This window comes from Carya illinoinensis, chromosome 11 (assembly GCF_018687715.1).
Source record: "Carya illinoinensis cultivar Pawnee chromosome 11, C.illinoinensisPawnee_v1, whole genome shotgun sequence".
Taxonomy (NCBI): domain Eukaryota; kingdom Viridiplantae; phylum Streptophyta; class Magnoliopsida; order Fagales; family Juglandaceae; genus Carya; species Carya illinoinensis.
Window position 1 is genome coordinate 3,904,004 of NC_056762.1, and position 15,532 is coordinate 3,919,535.

Here is a 15,532-nt window from a genome sequence, read left to right on the forward strand (position 1 = left end):
TATGAAACATGTTCTTAATAGTCATATTTCATCTTAAATTTTTTCTGCACATGTACATGCACAATTTCATTTTAAACAGTCATATTTCATATGAATGTATATGTTTATCAAACTACTCAATTTGCAGGGTGTTATTTTTTTTTTTTTTTGAGTTATTTTCCCACTATGAGTAGAAGAAAAGACAAATGGTTATGATTTTGAAACCGAAAGCATGGGGAATTAAAAGCTGGATCCCAAACAGAACAGTGGTGGCTTTTAACTCATTGACCTACTACTACTATTAGTTGTCTTGTTCAGGCCCATGGTCTCAATTGGGAAAGAAAAGACGACCATGGATTTCATTCTTTTTCAACCACCACCATGATTGGACTGCGGATTGGAACCCAATTCAAGTAAAAAACAGGGTAATTCGTCACATGCAAACTTGAATTATGCCTTGACAGCACAGCTTGGGATTCAAAGCAACTTCTTTTTCTTAGTTTTGGTTTATAGGTTTGGAATCAAAGTTTAATTTTATGCTCTTAAAAGTGCCAACTTTTTGAAGCTTTGAGAAAACACTGTTATATATATCTACAAAAATAATTATAAATTGATGTGACTTGATGTGATATGTCAAATCAAATATTTTTTTTTATATATAAAATTGATCACAGAGAGTCGTTGGAAGGTGAAATGATCATCAAAGGAGAAAACAAAAAAGTTTTTAAACTAATTCCCCAAAGTTGAAAACCATATTTTAAGCTATCTCTCTCTTAGACTTAAAAGTCTAATCCCCAACCGAAATATATATAGAGCATCATTTCGCAAAAGAAAAAATAAATTAATGTTGTTCCACCACCCTCTCAAAGCCACTCGCCACATAATATGGGAAACACATGATGTTGTCTTTGAATTTAAATTGTTGTGATTTCAAATGTCTCCTTTTCCACTATCCTAACTTTCAAAGAGCAATTAATTCATTCATACATGTAATCACAGGTTTGAAACATTCTATTTATGTCTTTTCTGTTCATGATGTCTGTTAGGAGGGTGCTATTTTTAATGTTTTTAATCAAACCTCGTGCTATAATATGCATGAGCATGAGCATTCGATCCTATAAATAAATAAACATTTATATAAATATTATAAAACTAATGTTAAAATAACCAATGATCTTCTCTTTGGTTATATATATATATGACGTTGAAGATGACAAAGATGAAGACAAACAACCTTTTCATCAAATCTTCCCATACAAGGTACCAAACAAACAAACAAGCAAGCAAGGATCATCTTCTTATTGTCGTTTATTGCTTAAGATGGATCATCTAATTATTGTTGTTTATTACTTGTAGCACGGATCATCTTCTTAATAATTAATTATTGCTAATTAATGATCTATATATATATGTATGTATACGTTAAAGGTAAATGAGCAAAAGGGGAACATGACTAGCTAGGCCTCACCTGTGTTCCCCACCAAGTATCTCTAATTCCGTGATTGGCTCATGGGGGTGTGAGACCTGCCTTAGGGGGCCACTTGTAAGCCTGGGATTGGCTTATTGCACGTGCGGGTACTCATTAAAATGATATACATATGCAGGCTCTTTTCCATGCATGCTAGCTGCTAGCTTTGTTTATTTTATTTTATTTTTTATTTTTATGAATCTTCATGGATAGCAAAAGATCATCATATAGATATAGGTCATGTGTTGACATATATAAATGATGAATAATCAGAGGGAATTTAAAAGGTTTTTATGTCGGCAGCTTAGATTTTTAGATTTGTTGAATACATCAATTCAGGTAGAAAAAAAATATCTATTCTGGAGGGAGACATTATAACAGCTGGGCCCTCAGATATACATATATATTAATTTAAGCACTATTGTTTTAATATTTTCTCATGAATTGTCAAAGATTAACAGTACAAAAGACTCATTTTCTCTTAGTTAGGTAGTTGATTTAATTAGTAGTTTGGCTTAAGCTCTCACAACTACTGTTTACTCCTATAACATCGATGATGATGATGATGATGTACTGGTAGAGTTGTTGGTGATTTTGACAAAAGATTATCAAGATGATTAGGAGTAAAAGTTTCTTAATTATCAAATGCTAGCTAGCTAACTAGAAGAAGACAAGACAAGAAAATAAATGGTGTGAAAATTGATTACACCTAGCTAGCAGCTAGCTTTATTCGGAATCCTTTCTTTGAAACCCAGATTTCTTATCAGTGTGAATGCTTTTCATTGTCTTTCCTTTGGTGAATTCCATCCAAGTAAAGAAAATACTAAAACACAAAAACAAAGTAGCTAGGAAAAATGAAAAGGGAAACAATTATAAAAGAGCTAGCTTTCCCATTTACCTAATCTGTCATGGACTTTTTGGAGTTTGAGGAGATGGTTGAGTTTGATCATCATGATCATGGCATGACAAAATTGAATAATCCAAGTCCTATTTCTTAAAAAACTAAAATATTTTTTTCCACCATTCAAATTCAACCAAAAAACTAAAATCTTTTGATTGCATTATCGTACCAATTCCTACTTTATTTAAAGAACATATACGTACTTTGGTTGTTAAAGATCACAACGACAAGCTTGTATCATAGTTTATATATGTTCATGTGCTAGTTTAAACAAATCATACCCATAATGAAATAATTATCTGGTTGTAGTAGTGCATGATTATGTTTGTTACAAATCCTACAATAAAATAACCCTAAAAATTCACAAAGATCAATCTAAATCGACCTCTTTAAGCTTTTAAGTTCATGAGTCGTGGGAATTATATGTATCCTCAGCTTTTGTATCCAACAAGCTGCCGCATGTATAGATGTAATATCTGCTAGAACATGAGGAACAGATTATGCATGCATGCATGGGCAGGCGGCATCCCAAATGATAATCAACCCTAGCTACGCTCTGCTACTTTTGACATGACTTTATTTTTGGAGAATGTCATGATGAATGATGAAAGGATGAAGAAGAAGACATATATGTATATATGTGTATATATCACATGCGAAACTAGAACAGGGAAATGCTTCATGGAGTTGGGGCAGATTGATGAGAGATGTAGGCAACTGAGGAGACAGGAGGGGGCCCTGGTGCATAGCCAGTTCACAACTCCATTGTTGAGTAGTCAACCTCAATGCCTCTCTTTTACTCCGTCAATCTCCAACACCGCCCATCATTTCTCAACACCAAAGGATGGAAATTCTTGGCCATTAGGGACAAAAGGAGACGTAGGTGGCACGTTGGCACGCAGCAAAAGCATTTTTGTCTGCAGAAACGTATATATATACATACAGCGCCCTGTATATTTGATTCCTTTTTCACGATAAAATGTCAAAACCCTGTTTTACGATTGCATGCACGCGTTATCGATAGGTGAGATTTTCTAGATGTCCACGTGTGAGATCGAGCCACTCATGAATTTTTAACCTTTTTTTATCTTTTTGAGTTCATGCATGTACCCGGCCATAATAAGAACTCAGAACTACACACCTTTTTTTTTTCTTTTTTCTTTTTCTTTTTAAGATCTACAATTAGATTTCTGTAAATTATAAAGTGTGAGGGTTGAAGTGACATAAATAATAGATTTATGACTAATATTGCTATTTTTTTCCCTCCCTTGCAAGAGCAACATCATGCATGAGTTTTAATTGATGAATGTTTAATGCATAATGGTTCACCTAAAAATGAAAGTTGAAGGTAATATAAATACAAAAATTCTATATATAATCATTTTTAGGTATTTTTTTATGCACTCAACTAACGTGATTAGCTACCTTACTTTTTTTTTTAATATAAAATAAATATTTTGGCTAATCACATTACTGTAGTGCAGCGCAAGAAGTACATAAAAATGACTATATGTAACAAAACTCATATATATATATATATATTGGTGGTAGTTAAAAAAAAAAAAACTTGAATTGTAAACTAGCATGGAGGGTTCATAATTATCTTATTGAAAAAGCAAAATATAGGATCATTCACATCTCTAGCTAGCTAGATATTTCGCTTCAAATTGAAACTTTATAAATTAAGGTGCTGGTTAATTACTCATCGTATTTAATTACATTATAATTATTATTGTTGAATGCCAAAAAAATATAAAATAAAACAACTTGGGCCTTTTTATTGATATATATTTATATGTTGGTCAAACAATTAATAAGGTATCAAGTACTCAAGCTGCCACATGCATGATATATAAAAGATTATCACCAAATAAACAAGAAAAACAAGGGAAAATTAATATAAAAGAAATGATCTAGCTTATATATATATATAATATTAATGTGAATCTTTTGATCCAGCTAGTAATGGTCAGCGTATCTTTTGATTGAGCACCTAATTATCTAATTAGCTACTAATTGCAACCTAATCTCATTTCTCTTTTAATTAATTAGCATCAAAGATGATCAGTACGTACGTTAATTTCTCATGAGATGATCAATTAATAATATATATATATATAATTAATTACCTGAAAGTACGCACATGATCTAATTATAATCACAAAGAAGATGAAAAAAAGTTAGCTAGCTAGCTAGCTAGGGCCGGTGGCAATTAACGAGAAAGATTAAGGAAAAAAAACAGATTAATAACTACTTCAATATTATTGTCACAACAACCTTAATTAATGTAAAAGAAGAGCAAAAAATTACACTTGAAATAGCAAAAAGCAGGACTGGAAATAACAATATGAGCTAAAGCAAACCAGAAAATTGAGAGCACTCAAGGACAGACAGTAATTATTGAAAACAAAGAGGTACAGTAATAATAATGGTGCATAATTTTTGCAATTTACAGTTACTTTTTTTCAGAGAATAGATAGGCTTAAAAGCACTTCCTCCCACCCCCACCAGTACTTCAGTTACTTAATTTGTGGACCACCCAGCCAAATTGTCCTTTGCAGGAGGGCTAACGTGATCAAGATATTGTTTCTCTTCTATATATATATATGAAGGATATATGTGGTTTTCTTCTAAATGCTGAGCTCTTGCTTTTTAGGATTCTAAGTTGGCAATTGGTTTATTTGGTGGCCTCATGAAGGAAACACTAAGGTACTTGGCAGGAATTGCAGGCCCAAGTGGTTATGGCTCTAATTCAACTGCAGAGCAAGTCACAGAAGATTCCTCTTGCTGTGTTTCTTCTTCTCGTTTAACTGCAATAATCACCGGTTAGTCTCATCAGATCATATTCTCTAACTACATGAAGATATAAACTCTGTGGTAGTCGAAACACGCTAGCTAGCTGTTGTTAATTGATCAGTACTGATTATTGCATGGGATCAGATGTTTCATGCATCATAGTTTGCAGTTTGCTCCAATGTTAAGGCTCTGATCTCTCTCTCTCTCTCTCTCTCTCTCTCTCTCTCTCTCTCTTTCTCGGGTTTCTGCTTGCTTCACATGAGATTCATGGAAGTCATGTTCATTACTTCCAATATGTATCGTTTCTCGATCTTTCCTTTTGTTGATCGATCTTCTTCAATTATCTTAAAAACAGTAAATTTTATCTGACTTTCCCAAAAAGTCTCGGGAATAATTTACCAAATTTAATATTGCCGGGTACACACACTGAGCATGTTTTGCAGACATTTTCTTATAAGGTTTTCTGAAACGTACATTCTCCCTCCAATCAGTAAGCTTGGATGGGATTCTAAATAAATATAGTAGAGGTTCTTTTTGGCTGTACCAGGATATGGATTTTTGTCTCTTTTGCATAGGATGAGTCGCGCCGGCCGACTAGCTATAATATTGTCACAACCAATTATCATGCATGTCACATTCAAATTGATCCCATGCATAATTAATTACTAATTAAAGCTTTTTGGGTTTTTGGTATTTGATCTGTTAAGGGGCAACGTCAGGGATTGGAGTTGAAACTGCCAGAGTCTTAGCAAAGAGAGGTGCGAGGGTTGTAATTCCAGCAAGGGATCTAAGGAGGGCAGCTGAATTGAAGGAAGAGATTCAAAAGGAGAGTCCTCACGCTGAGATCATATTGTTGGAGATTGATTTGAGCTCCTTAACTTCTGTAAAGAGATTTTGTACCGAGTTCTTGTCACTAGAGTTACCCCTTAACATTCTCATGTGAGTATGCACATATATCATGTTCTTTTCCTAGCTCTTTGTGTGTGTGTGTGTGTGTGTGTGTGTGTGTGTGTGTGTGTGTGTGTGTGAGAGAGAGAGAGAGAGAGAGAGAGAGAGAGAGATTTGGAGTTCTGAAAATGATTTTTTTGCAGAAACAATGCTGGAATATTCTCTCAGAATTTGGAGTTCTCTGAAGACAAAATCGAGATGACGTTTGCTACCAATTACTTGGGTAATTTATTTATATTAGTTTCCCTTTTATAATTGACAAATATGTAGTTTTAAGAACAAAAAACCTTAATCCAGCAATGAAATTTTTTTGCTAGCTTAACCCAATAAGAACAAGCTGGGGGCCTCCTTTGTATTTCAAATGCCATTATTTAAGCGAAAAAAAAAAAAACCTAAGATATAAAAAATTTTGTACAAAAAAGAAAAGAAAAGAAAATAATACACCCTTCAACATCTTTATACCTTTACCAAAAAGTAATATATATATATATATATATTTAAGAACCCGAATTAGGGCTTTAATATATATATATATATAATGTACTCATTATTTGAATTATTTTGGGCAGGACATTTTTTATTAACAGAAATGCTGGTGGACAAAATGGTAGAAACAGCGGACAAGACAGGCATCCAAGGAAGAATAATAAATGTTACTTCTGTTATTCATAGCTGGGTGAAGAGAGATGAATTTTCCTTCAATCAATTGCTCAATCCAAACAAGTAAAATTTTCTCACTTTTCTTGTCGTTTTCTTTCCATTGCTGGATATGATGAACTTTTTGAAAACAAATTCTTGACTATTTATGATTTTATGCAGCTACAATGGGACTCTATCATATGCTCGGTCAAAATTGGCTAACATATTGCATGTTAAGGAAATGTCAAGACACTTGAAGGTAAGAGTCATGAAATGTTATGAATTTAGAACAGAGGTCTCATAATGATGATAATGTTATAATCAATGGATTATGGATATGCAAGTCCACTGCTGAAATGTTTCTTGGAATCTTGCAGGCAAGGAATGCAAGGGTAACTATCAATGCAGTACATCCAGGCATTGTGAAGACAGGAATCATTAGAGCTCATAAGGGCTTTATAACAGGCATGAATTAAATACATTTCCCTTTGATCCAAACCCTAACTTGAGTTGGTTAGATAGCATCATAGCCTTTGGCTACAATTCAAGGTGCAATCCTATTCTAATATCTTACTACTTGTATGCAGATTCTTTGTATTTCATTGCATCCAAGTTACTAAAGTCAACATCTCAGGTATGTCTCCATACATTCCTGCTAGAGACTAGAGAGTTCTTTAGCTTGATCGATATATCGCGATGTGAGTATTGATGTACTCAATCGAAATGTTTCTGCAGGGTGCATCCACCACATGCTATGTTGCTCTCAGCCCACAATTAGAAGGGGTGACAGGGAAATACTTTGAAGACTGCAATGAGAGTAACTGCTCAAGTCTAGCAAATGATGAATCTGAAGCACAAAAACTATTGCAGCGCACTCGAGCTCTGATTTACAAGCAATTAGGCCAACCAGCAGCTTAAAATATATCTTCTTCTGTAAATTTAGAGCCTTAGGAGTCTTGTATTACAAATATTAAAAGCAGTCAGAGAAGCCTACTAATAGGTGACCACCTAAAATACATAATACAATAAAGGGGCTTGAGAACTATTACCCTTCTCATCACCTCTAAAAGCTATGGTCCTCCAACTCTAGGCTTATTCAATAATAGAAATATGATAATTATACAAAAGTCGTCCCTGATGCTTGGCTAAGACCAAAAAATGGACAACAAAAACATATAAATTGAAAGACATGTAAGTGCAAGAACTAGTTAACCACCAAAGCAGTATATGACAAAACTAGAACTAATTATTGTCAGCTCAAAAGCAGGGCATAATTCTTAAGTAAATAGCATTTATTACACAAAATTAATCAACTTCAAGCCATTCGATATCAATATTTATGTGGACATATATGTTACTTAAAAAGATGCCAAATATATTACAAGGAACAAGTTTAAAGGAACTTCTTTGAAAACAAAGGTCAAGAATCAGCAAAAATGACGTTCTTAGAGCTCCTAACAGATAAAAAGGAAATGCAGATCATAGGCTGGCAAACCATCCAATTCTCGCACAGACTAGAGAATAGGGAATATCAAGTTTGAACTTTGAACCCAAATTCTTCTCTTGGTCCATTTTCACCGCTTATGCCAGATGATACTACAAAATTGCTAACGCACAGAGTCCGTGAGCACGGGCAAGACTCATGAACAGTGAGTGGAATTACTAATTGAAAAACTATACTTCAAAAAATAATAAGATAAATACAGAGTAGGTTCCAACCCCTCAACCTCCTTTTATCGTCCAGACTTTGACTCAATATAACTCGATCCCCCAAACTGTCACCTGTTGTCACTTACTGAAACTTTGACCTAATACAACTCAATCCTGCCAATTATCACCCCTTTATCACTTACCCTTAAATAACACATGTTAACAGCACTTATCACGCATGTGAGGTGAAATGATAATTAGATGATCGGTTGCAAGAAGGAATTCTATCGATCAAGTTTAAGGGAATAATTGGCAATGAAGTAATTGAGTTAACTAAGAAATACATGTAAGAGTTGTATCAGCGGAGAAAATCTGATAATTAGATTAAAACAAAATACACCGTACAGAATTCTGGGAACATAAAATGGTGAGGCTGTCATCTGTTTCTAAACGGCAAACACTTGTATGTTGTGCTTGCATGTCAATCGTGAAACAGCCTGAGTCATGAGTTATGACTAGCTGAGAGCTTACGGCCCCAGGTGTATGTTGAATCAATTTTGATGTGATATAACAGCCACCATCTTCATTTATTAACCTGCAGCAAAACCTTGTGAGCACTGTCATAATATTATGAATGATATATTCATATGTATTATTCTACAACCTTGTGAGCAACACCTATAATTTATTGCTCTAGCTACTAATTTTCAAATATGGTAAGCAAAGCCGGGAACAATTGAGTGTGCAGATCGACATCATAATCAGACCAGGTTGCCAACCTACCCAAACAAAACAGATTAGATTTTGCTAAAACCCAACTATCAAGAATTCTGCCTAATGTTTACATACATAAATTTCCACTATTTCTAAGGTGCTACCTAATGGAAACAAATTGAAAATTTAGGTGATTCTGAATTAAGCAATCTGACAAAAAGCAGTCCCATCACCAGTAATAAACAATTTGGCAACTTAGCATATTCTTAATACAGCAATCATACAAATAACATTATTATATTCCTTTTGGATCAGACTTTCCACTGTTAAAATCCTCCCTAAGGCAACTATCCCAAAACTAAATTAAGAAAAGAAAAGAAAGATAGCCACTTGCTTCTTCTTCTTCTTCTTCTTCTTTTTCTTTTTTTCTTTTCTTTTCTTTTTTTTTTTTTTCTTCTTTTTTTTTTTTTTATGTCAGGGAACTTCTCCAAGGCAGGGCCCTTCGAACCCACCCCTACAAAGTAAACCCCGGTCCCCGTGTACCGCACCCTCGAAAGTTTCCCTACACAAAACTGATTAAATCGCTAGCTTTTCGCCGGAGGGCCACAAAGGATTGTTTGCATCTATGAGGTGTTGAACTTTGGACCTTGAAGGGAGTGATACCCCAAAACCAAGGCCTTCACCACTTAGGCCAACCCCTTAGGGTTGATAGCCACTTTCTGGGACTTTACTTCCTGAGATACTCTTCTAGGAAAATTGCACGACATTCAAACCTCATAAAGCCCAGTAGTGAGAATGTAGATGAAATTGACATCCACACTTTAAGCTTCCAATGTAATCTATCAACCCTCTGTGTGTGTGTGTGTTTTCGTTAAATGGGCTATCAATCATTTTCATGATACCTTCAAACGAGGGGACCATCTAACAGATGATGCTGATCCTGGAGACAAAACATCAGGTTTCATCACTCTTGCATGGATTACTTTCTTAGGTCTATTGCCTTCTCCATGTTGAACACAGTGGTCACTGGATTCGCTTCTGTCAGTTGACATGGACAACACTGGAGCCGACATAGAGATCATGGAAGACTCTTGATGACGAGTAGTTGATTGAGGCCAAAACTCTGGCAAATCACAAATGGTACCATTATCAAAAGAAGATGAACCTCAATGGAACAGAGAGTAACCCAACCATCAAATTTTCTCAGGTATCCTAATTATATACAATACATGCAAGAAAAGATGCTGCATGTATGTCAGCAATTCAGGTTAAATAATTAGAATTTGACTCTTTGACTACTGGAATGGGATAATTATAGAGAAGAAAGTCCTCACTTTTGAGTCGATATCATTTGTCAGGCATGCAGTATGCCACATAGGATGCAAGAAATAAGATTTTACCTTGAGCCACAGCTTCTTGAAACTTCTCTCTCATGATTCTGACAAATTTGAATAAACCATTGGTTCTGTTCAATTCATGGATCAACTCTTTGGTGTCATTCAAGTGTGGATCACAATCTAACACTACACAACAGACAATATACAGCACCTTGAAATCAAAATCAATGGAATATATTTAATTTTACAACATGAACAATAATGGGAATGAATTACTTACAGGTGTAAGTATCATATGCATATCGAATGGTGAAAAAGTACTTCTCATTTGGGTTTTTTGGATTAATATTCTTGAAAGTAAATTTTACCCCTAAAGAACAGAAAACTTGTAAGAAAATGGCTATTGACAATACAGAAAATAAATATTGCAGAGCTTTAAATGAGTTCAATTACCATGTCCACCTTCAACATGGAAACCAAGAACTCTATTATACCACAAAGTTGCAACTTGTGTTTCAGCTTTACATTCAACTTCTTTGTTACTCCTATCTTCAAGTGCTGCCAGTGCTGTTTATGGTACAAAATGGGGGAAAGTAAACTATAACACCCTTTCCTCTGCAGTTCCAGGTTCATTAACAAAGCTACATTTCAATGTTGACAGACGATTTCGGAAAGAAGAAAAAATAATAAGGGAAGAAATACAGAACAAATGCCAAGACACAAGCAAGTTGTTTTCGTTTCATTATGTTCAATATAGCATTTCAACACTTACAAACCACATATATTACCTATTGACAGCTCAAACTACAGTAATTAACATCTTGCAACTTTCCTTCTAAATTAAGGAAATAAAAATATTTGCCACTAGACAGTCTGAAACTATAAATAACATGGACAACTTCAGTATCAGCATCTCTACACCACCAACTCAAGAAGTGTTTGCAATTAAATGCTAATGAGATGGTTCGTGGATGTACAAGTCCATGCCACATTAACTGCAATTCCTCATTCAAACACAGTGTAGCAGAACACAAGTTGGCGCCAAGATTAAAAAATAAAAAAGGTATGGTGGCACCTAATTGTTATCGAGGAAACGATCTTCATACACTTCTAGAATGCTAATGAGACGCAGGAAGAAAACAATTACAATCATTCTTATGAACTCATACCAATAAATAAGGTTTATCTGGATAGGGAAAAAAATTTTGATAAGTAATAAGAGAATTTTATTGACAAATAAATAGGCATAGCCCAAGTATACAGGAAGTATACAAGAGAAAACACCTAAATACAAGCTAGGAACTAGAATAGGCTAAAAGAAAATCAATATCTCCATTCAATACAAGAGCCTTTTCCCAAATACACAAAGTACTAAAGAAAAACAATCTAAGTTCTCCCATCAAGCGTTCTCTATCTGCAAAGCACCGCCCATTCCTTTCCAACCATAAGTACCACATCAAACAAGCCAACATCCTTCCAATCCTTGAGGAGCTTCACCCACTTCTGGATCAAAAAGCTCCACAGCCTGCTCATATGTCACATGATGATGAGTCAGATGCTGTGTCAGAACGCTCTCGTAAAAGTAACAATGCCAACGTTGAGTCAGATGAAGAATCAGAAATTCATGGAGACAAAGAAGACGGCATTGATGAAAATGAAGATGACAAGGAAGAAGCACAGGGAGGCAAGGAGGATGAAAGCAAATCGGCAATTAAGTGGACAGAGGATGACCAAAAGAACCTCATGGATTTGGGGACTTCCGAGCTTGAGAGGAACCTGCACCTGGAGAATTTCATCGCAAGGAGGAGATCACGGAAAAACATGAGATTGATGGCTGAGAAGAATTTGATTTAGATGGCGCTGATCTTTTCTTTAATGTTTCACCCATTTCAACGATATGGCAACAATGCGATGACTCCCGTTAAAACCTTGCCAGCATGCAAAAAGATCCACCACTTGCTTAGGCATCACCCAAGCAATACCCATCCTACCAAAAATCTCATCCCCTAAAGTCTTATCCACCTCACAATGATGAAATACATGGTCAACAGATTCACCATCTTTCTTAGACTTCAAATAACACATACTTATCTCAAAAAGTTAAAATTTGAGGATAAGGAAGTAAATAAAATTTCTTTTGAGAAAATTAATATACTTCAAATCCAATGTTAACAAGTGGTAAAACCATCACAAGGCTGTCTCCCACAAAGTATAGTGGTCCTCACAACCATAAAACCACAAAATAAAACCAACTCACAAAACAATGATTCTCACACCATTGAGACCCGAGAATGATATTCCCATTGACAATTCTTTTCTACGGATCACTTCAGCCGGGGAATTCAATGATAAGGTGAAAGAAAAGCAATATGGCTTAATATGAATTAAAATCACGATCCACACACGACATATAGCTTCATCAAATGATAGATAAGCCTCCCATCAAAAATGACAAGGTTACTCCTTCCACAGATGAGCCCCAAAAATAAAAAGCTAAAAAACTCACAAGGGGTGAATCAAGCATCTTGGGATGGGTAGTAGAGTTAACTCAAGACTATGCCAGAACATTGTATTTTGGCACCCACAAATTACTACCATCTTTGAAAAAACAATGCACCCTAAACTATCAAAATTGTCAATTTGCACCACAATTATCAAATTTTGGCAACTTGCATGCTCGGTTAGAGTCCAACCAATAGAGATTGTGTCAGGTATCCTATTTCTCATCCATTTCAACTGCTGAATCTTAACCAAGGGTGCAAAATTTTAAGTTGAAAATTATTTTTTTCCGGTAGTTAAAGGTACAAAAATTAAATTAAAAGAAACCATGGTAGTTTGAAAGAAAAAGGTGTATTTTTCCAAAATATATTAACAGAGAAAGAGGAATAGTGTAACTCCCTGCTAACTCCTACATTAAGTGGGTAAAATATGATAAAATACACTAAGTGCCAAATTCCACATTGGTTTGTTATTAGATGTTACTTGCCTTTATAATGTTTTAGAGAGGGGATGTAATTCGATAGGCAAGAGATCTAATTGTAACCTCGACTAACTCTTCTAGAGTATAAATCCAAGTGTGGCATGGGCCCTTTGCATTGGGATTTGAGTGAGAGATATTGCAAATGAGTATGATAAAGATCAATCAAGTCCCATATTGGGTGAGTGAAGTATGATATAGATAAATGAGAGATAAAATGTGTCATGCCCCACATTGACTAGACTTTATAATCATTCCGGTTTCTAAGTATAACCTTGAGTTGTTCTTTTAAATCATAGACCCATATGTGACTATAAGTTTTTCTTTGGTCTTCATAAATAATTTCATTTTATAACAAAAGTTAAATTTATTTTTCTTAAGGCCTAACTAGAAATTTACAGGTACGCATGTATTGGTTCTTGCAATAGAACTAATAAAATAAAATAAAAAGGAATAGAATTATCCCCTAGAACAAAAATGGAAAAATAAACTCAAATAAGACCAGAGAAAATAAAATGAATTGTAATTTGTTACTGCTCAAAATGGGGAAAACGGTATCTGATCCTAGAAAACCTGCACATTATTCCTACAAATGAAAAACTGTTCAGAGGCTGATATTGTTGGTCCTACGGAACTAGAAATATTTGTTTCATATGGTCTTAACTGAACATTCACCGCTTGCATAGAAGTTTTTTGTTGATAAGTACTGGCATACAAATTCAAAATTATACTAGTTGGTTTGCAGAAAACATCAAAAGTAAAATTACTTACTACGTACAAGCACAATATAAAACCAGTTGTTTTTTCAGGATCAGCCTGATAGTCATTCGATGTTATCTGAACTTAACACAAAAATTATATGCTTAGTATGAAGCTACAAAATTCATGAACAGAGTACGAAACAAGTAACAAGATGAGAGGGAAGTACCTAGAAATTGTTGAGATGTAATTGCGGCATATTCATCCCTATTAGCCCTCTGCTCTTGCACGCTTCTTCTAAGCTCTTCTACTCTTGCCTTTTGAGCAGCAATAGCATCCATTCTCGCCATCCTCTCAGCTTCTTTACGGGTCTTCACTATATAAGAAGAGTAACGAAGAAAAGAAATTGACAACAAAAACACATACACAAAGTTTAAACCTCGAAGAGAATTACTTCCTGTTTTCAAAGAAATAGACACTAACCATTTATACAAGTGACAATACAGAAAAGCTCAAAAATAAAATTCAAATTCGAAACTACACAGCATAAAAGATTGAGGATTTTCTATCAACTTGAGAAGCAAAGGCATATACCTGCTAGTGCTTTCACCATATCATCCTCCGCCAGTCTCAGCTTAGCTTTAACCTCCCCTATTTTTCCTAAATGATAAAATCAAATGAAACTAGAATCTTTTAATCAATGTGAAAATATCGGTCCGCGGACGTTGCTTATACAGAACGAAACCCTACCATATGCGGCAAGACACTAATACAATCCCAGCCCACAATGTCGCAACAGAAAACGATAAGTTTTTCAGAATCCCAAGGGAAACAGTCACAAGCCCTCATCTTTAATCAAGCAACAAAGAAAAACATACGATCTTACCATGATTTTGGAAGGTTTCCCGCGCTGTGGCCCCGATCAATTCCAGGGATTTCCGAAACGACGTCGTTAGAGAATCCATCTTCTGCTGCTGAATCGGTATCTCTCCGTCGTAGATCAATCGCAGCGACTCCATCTTCCTCCGCACAGTGTCCTCCGCTTGGGTCTCCATATATGTAAACTGTATACAACACACGCTCTCAGAGTTTTGTATTTGAATGCATCATCTTTGCTTTTGGCCGCCATTTTCATTCCAATCACATTATCTTTAAGGAAGGCGCGTGCTGACGCTCCGAGTGAACATATCATTTTTCATTAATATAATATATTCAGTATTTTTTTCGCACTGATTCAACAGCCGGCACTTTGGGTAAACCGAGCTGGCAGGGCCCAATTCATAAGTGGGCCGAACCCAATTAATTGGGTGACAGGGTGAGCCCATTGGTGGGAACCATGATGAACTAGATGGGTCTGTGGTTGATTAATGGGTTGTTTGGATAAAAAGACTCTGACAACTCATCTAATTTTATCATTATAATTT

The 15,532-nt window shown here is 35.1% G+C and overlaps 2 protein-coding genes across 3 annotated transcripts; one reads left to right on the forward strand and one right to left on the reverse strand.

The window, feature by feature from the left end:
- Positions 1 to 4,878: 4,878 nt before the first annotated feature.
- LOC122281666 (short-chain dehydrogenase TIC 32 B, chloroplastic) lies at positions 4,879 to 7,858 on the forward strand. The gene is made up of 8 exons (XM_043093391.1): positions 4,879 to 5,173; positions 5,852 to 6,083; positions 6,236 to 6,315; positions 6,662 to 6,815; positions 6,912 to 6,990; positions 7,109 to 7,196; positions 7,319 to 7,365; positions 7,467 to 7,858. Exons 1-8 carry the CDS (start codon positions 5,041 to 5,043, stop codon positions 7,647 to 7,649), a joined length of 996 nt encoding a protein of 331 aa, XP_042949325.1. The 5' UTR covers positions 4,879 to 5,040; the 3' UTR covers positions 7,650 to 7,858.
- A 792-nt stretch (positions 7,859 to 8,650) lies between these two features.
- On the reverse strand, positions 8,651 to 15,287 carry LOC122281667 (kinetochore protein SPC25 homolog). 2 transcript variants are annotated; one of them, XM_043093392.1, is made up of 8 exons: positions 14,995 to 15,287; positions 14,703 to 14,768; positions 14,338 to 14,484; positions 10,886 to 10,999; positions 10,713 to 10,802; positions 10,496 to 10,618; positions 9,998 to 10,218; positions 8,651 to 8,976 (listed from the first exon to the last, which is right to left on the reverse strand). In XM_043093392.1, exons 1-8 carry the CDS (start codon positions 15,161 to 15,163, stop codon positions 8,965 to 8,967), a joined length of 942 nt encoding a protein of 313 aa, XP_042949326.1. In that variant the 5' UTR covers positions 15,164 to 15,287; the 3' UTR covers positions 8,651 to 8,964. The 2 variants fall into 2 exon arrangements, with proteins under 2 accessions (XP_042949326.1, XP_042949327.1); XM_043093393.1 differs by lacking the exon at positions 10,713 to 10,802.
- Positions 15,288 to 15,532: the final 245 nt, after the last annotated feature.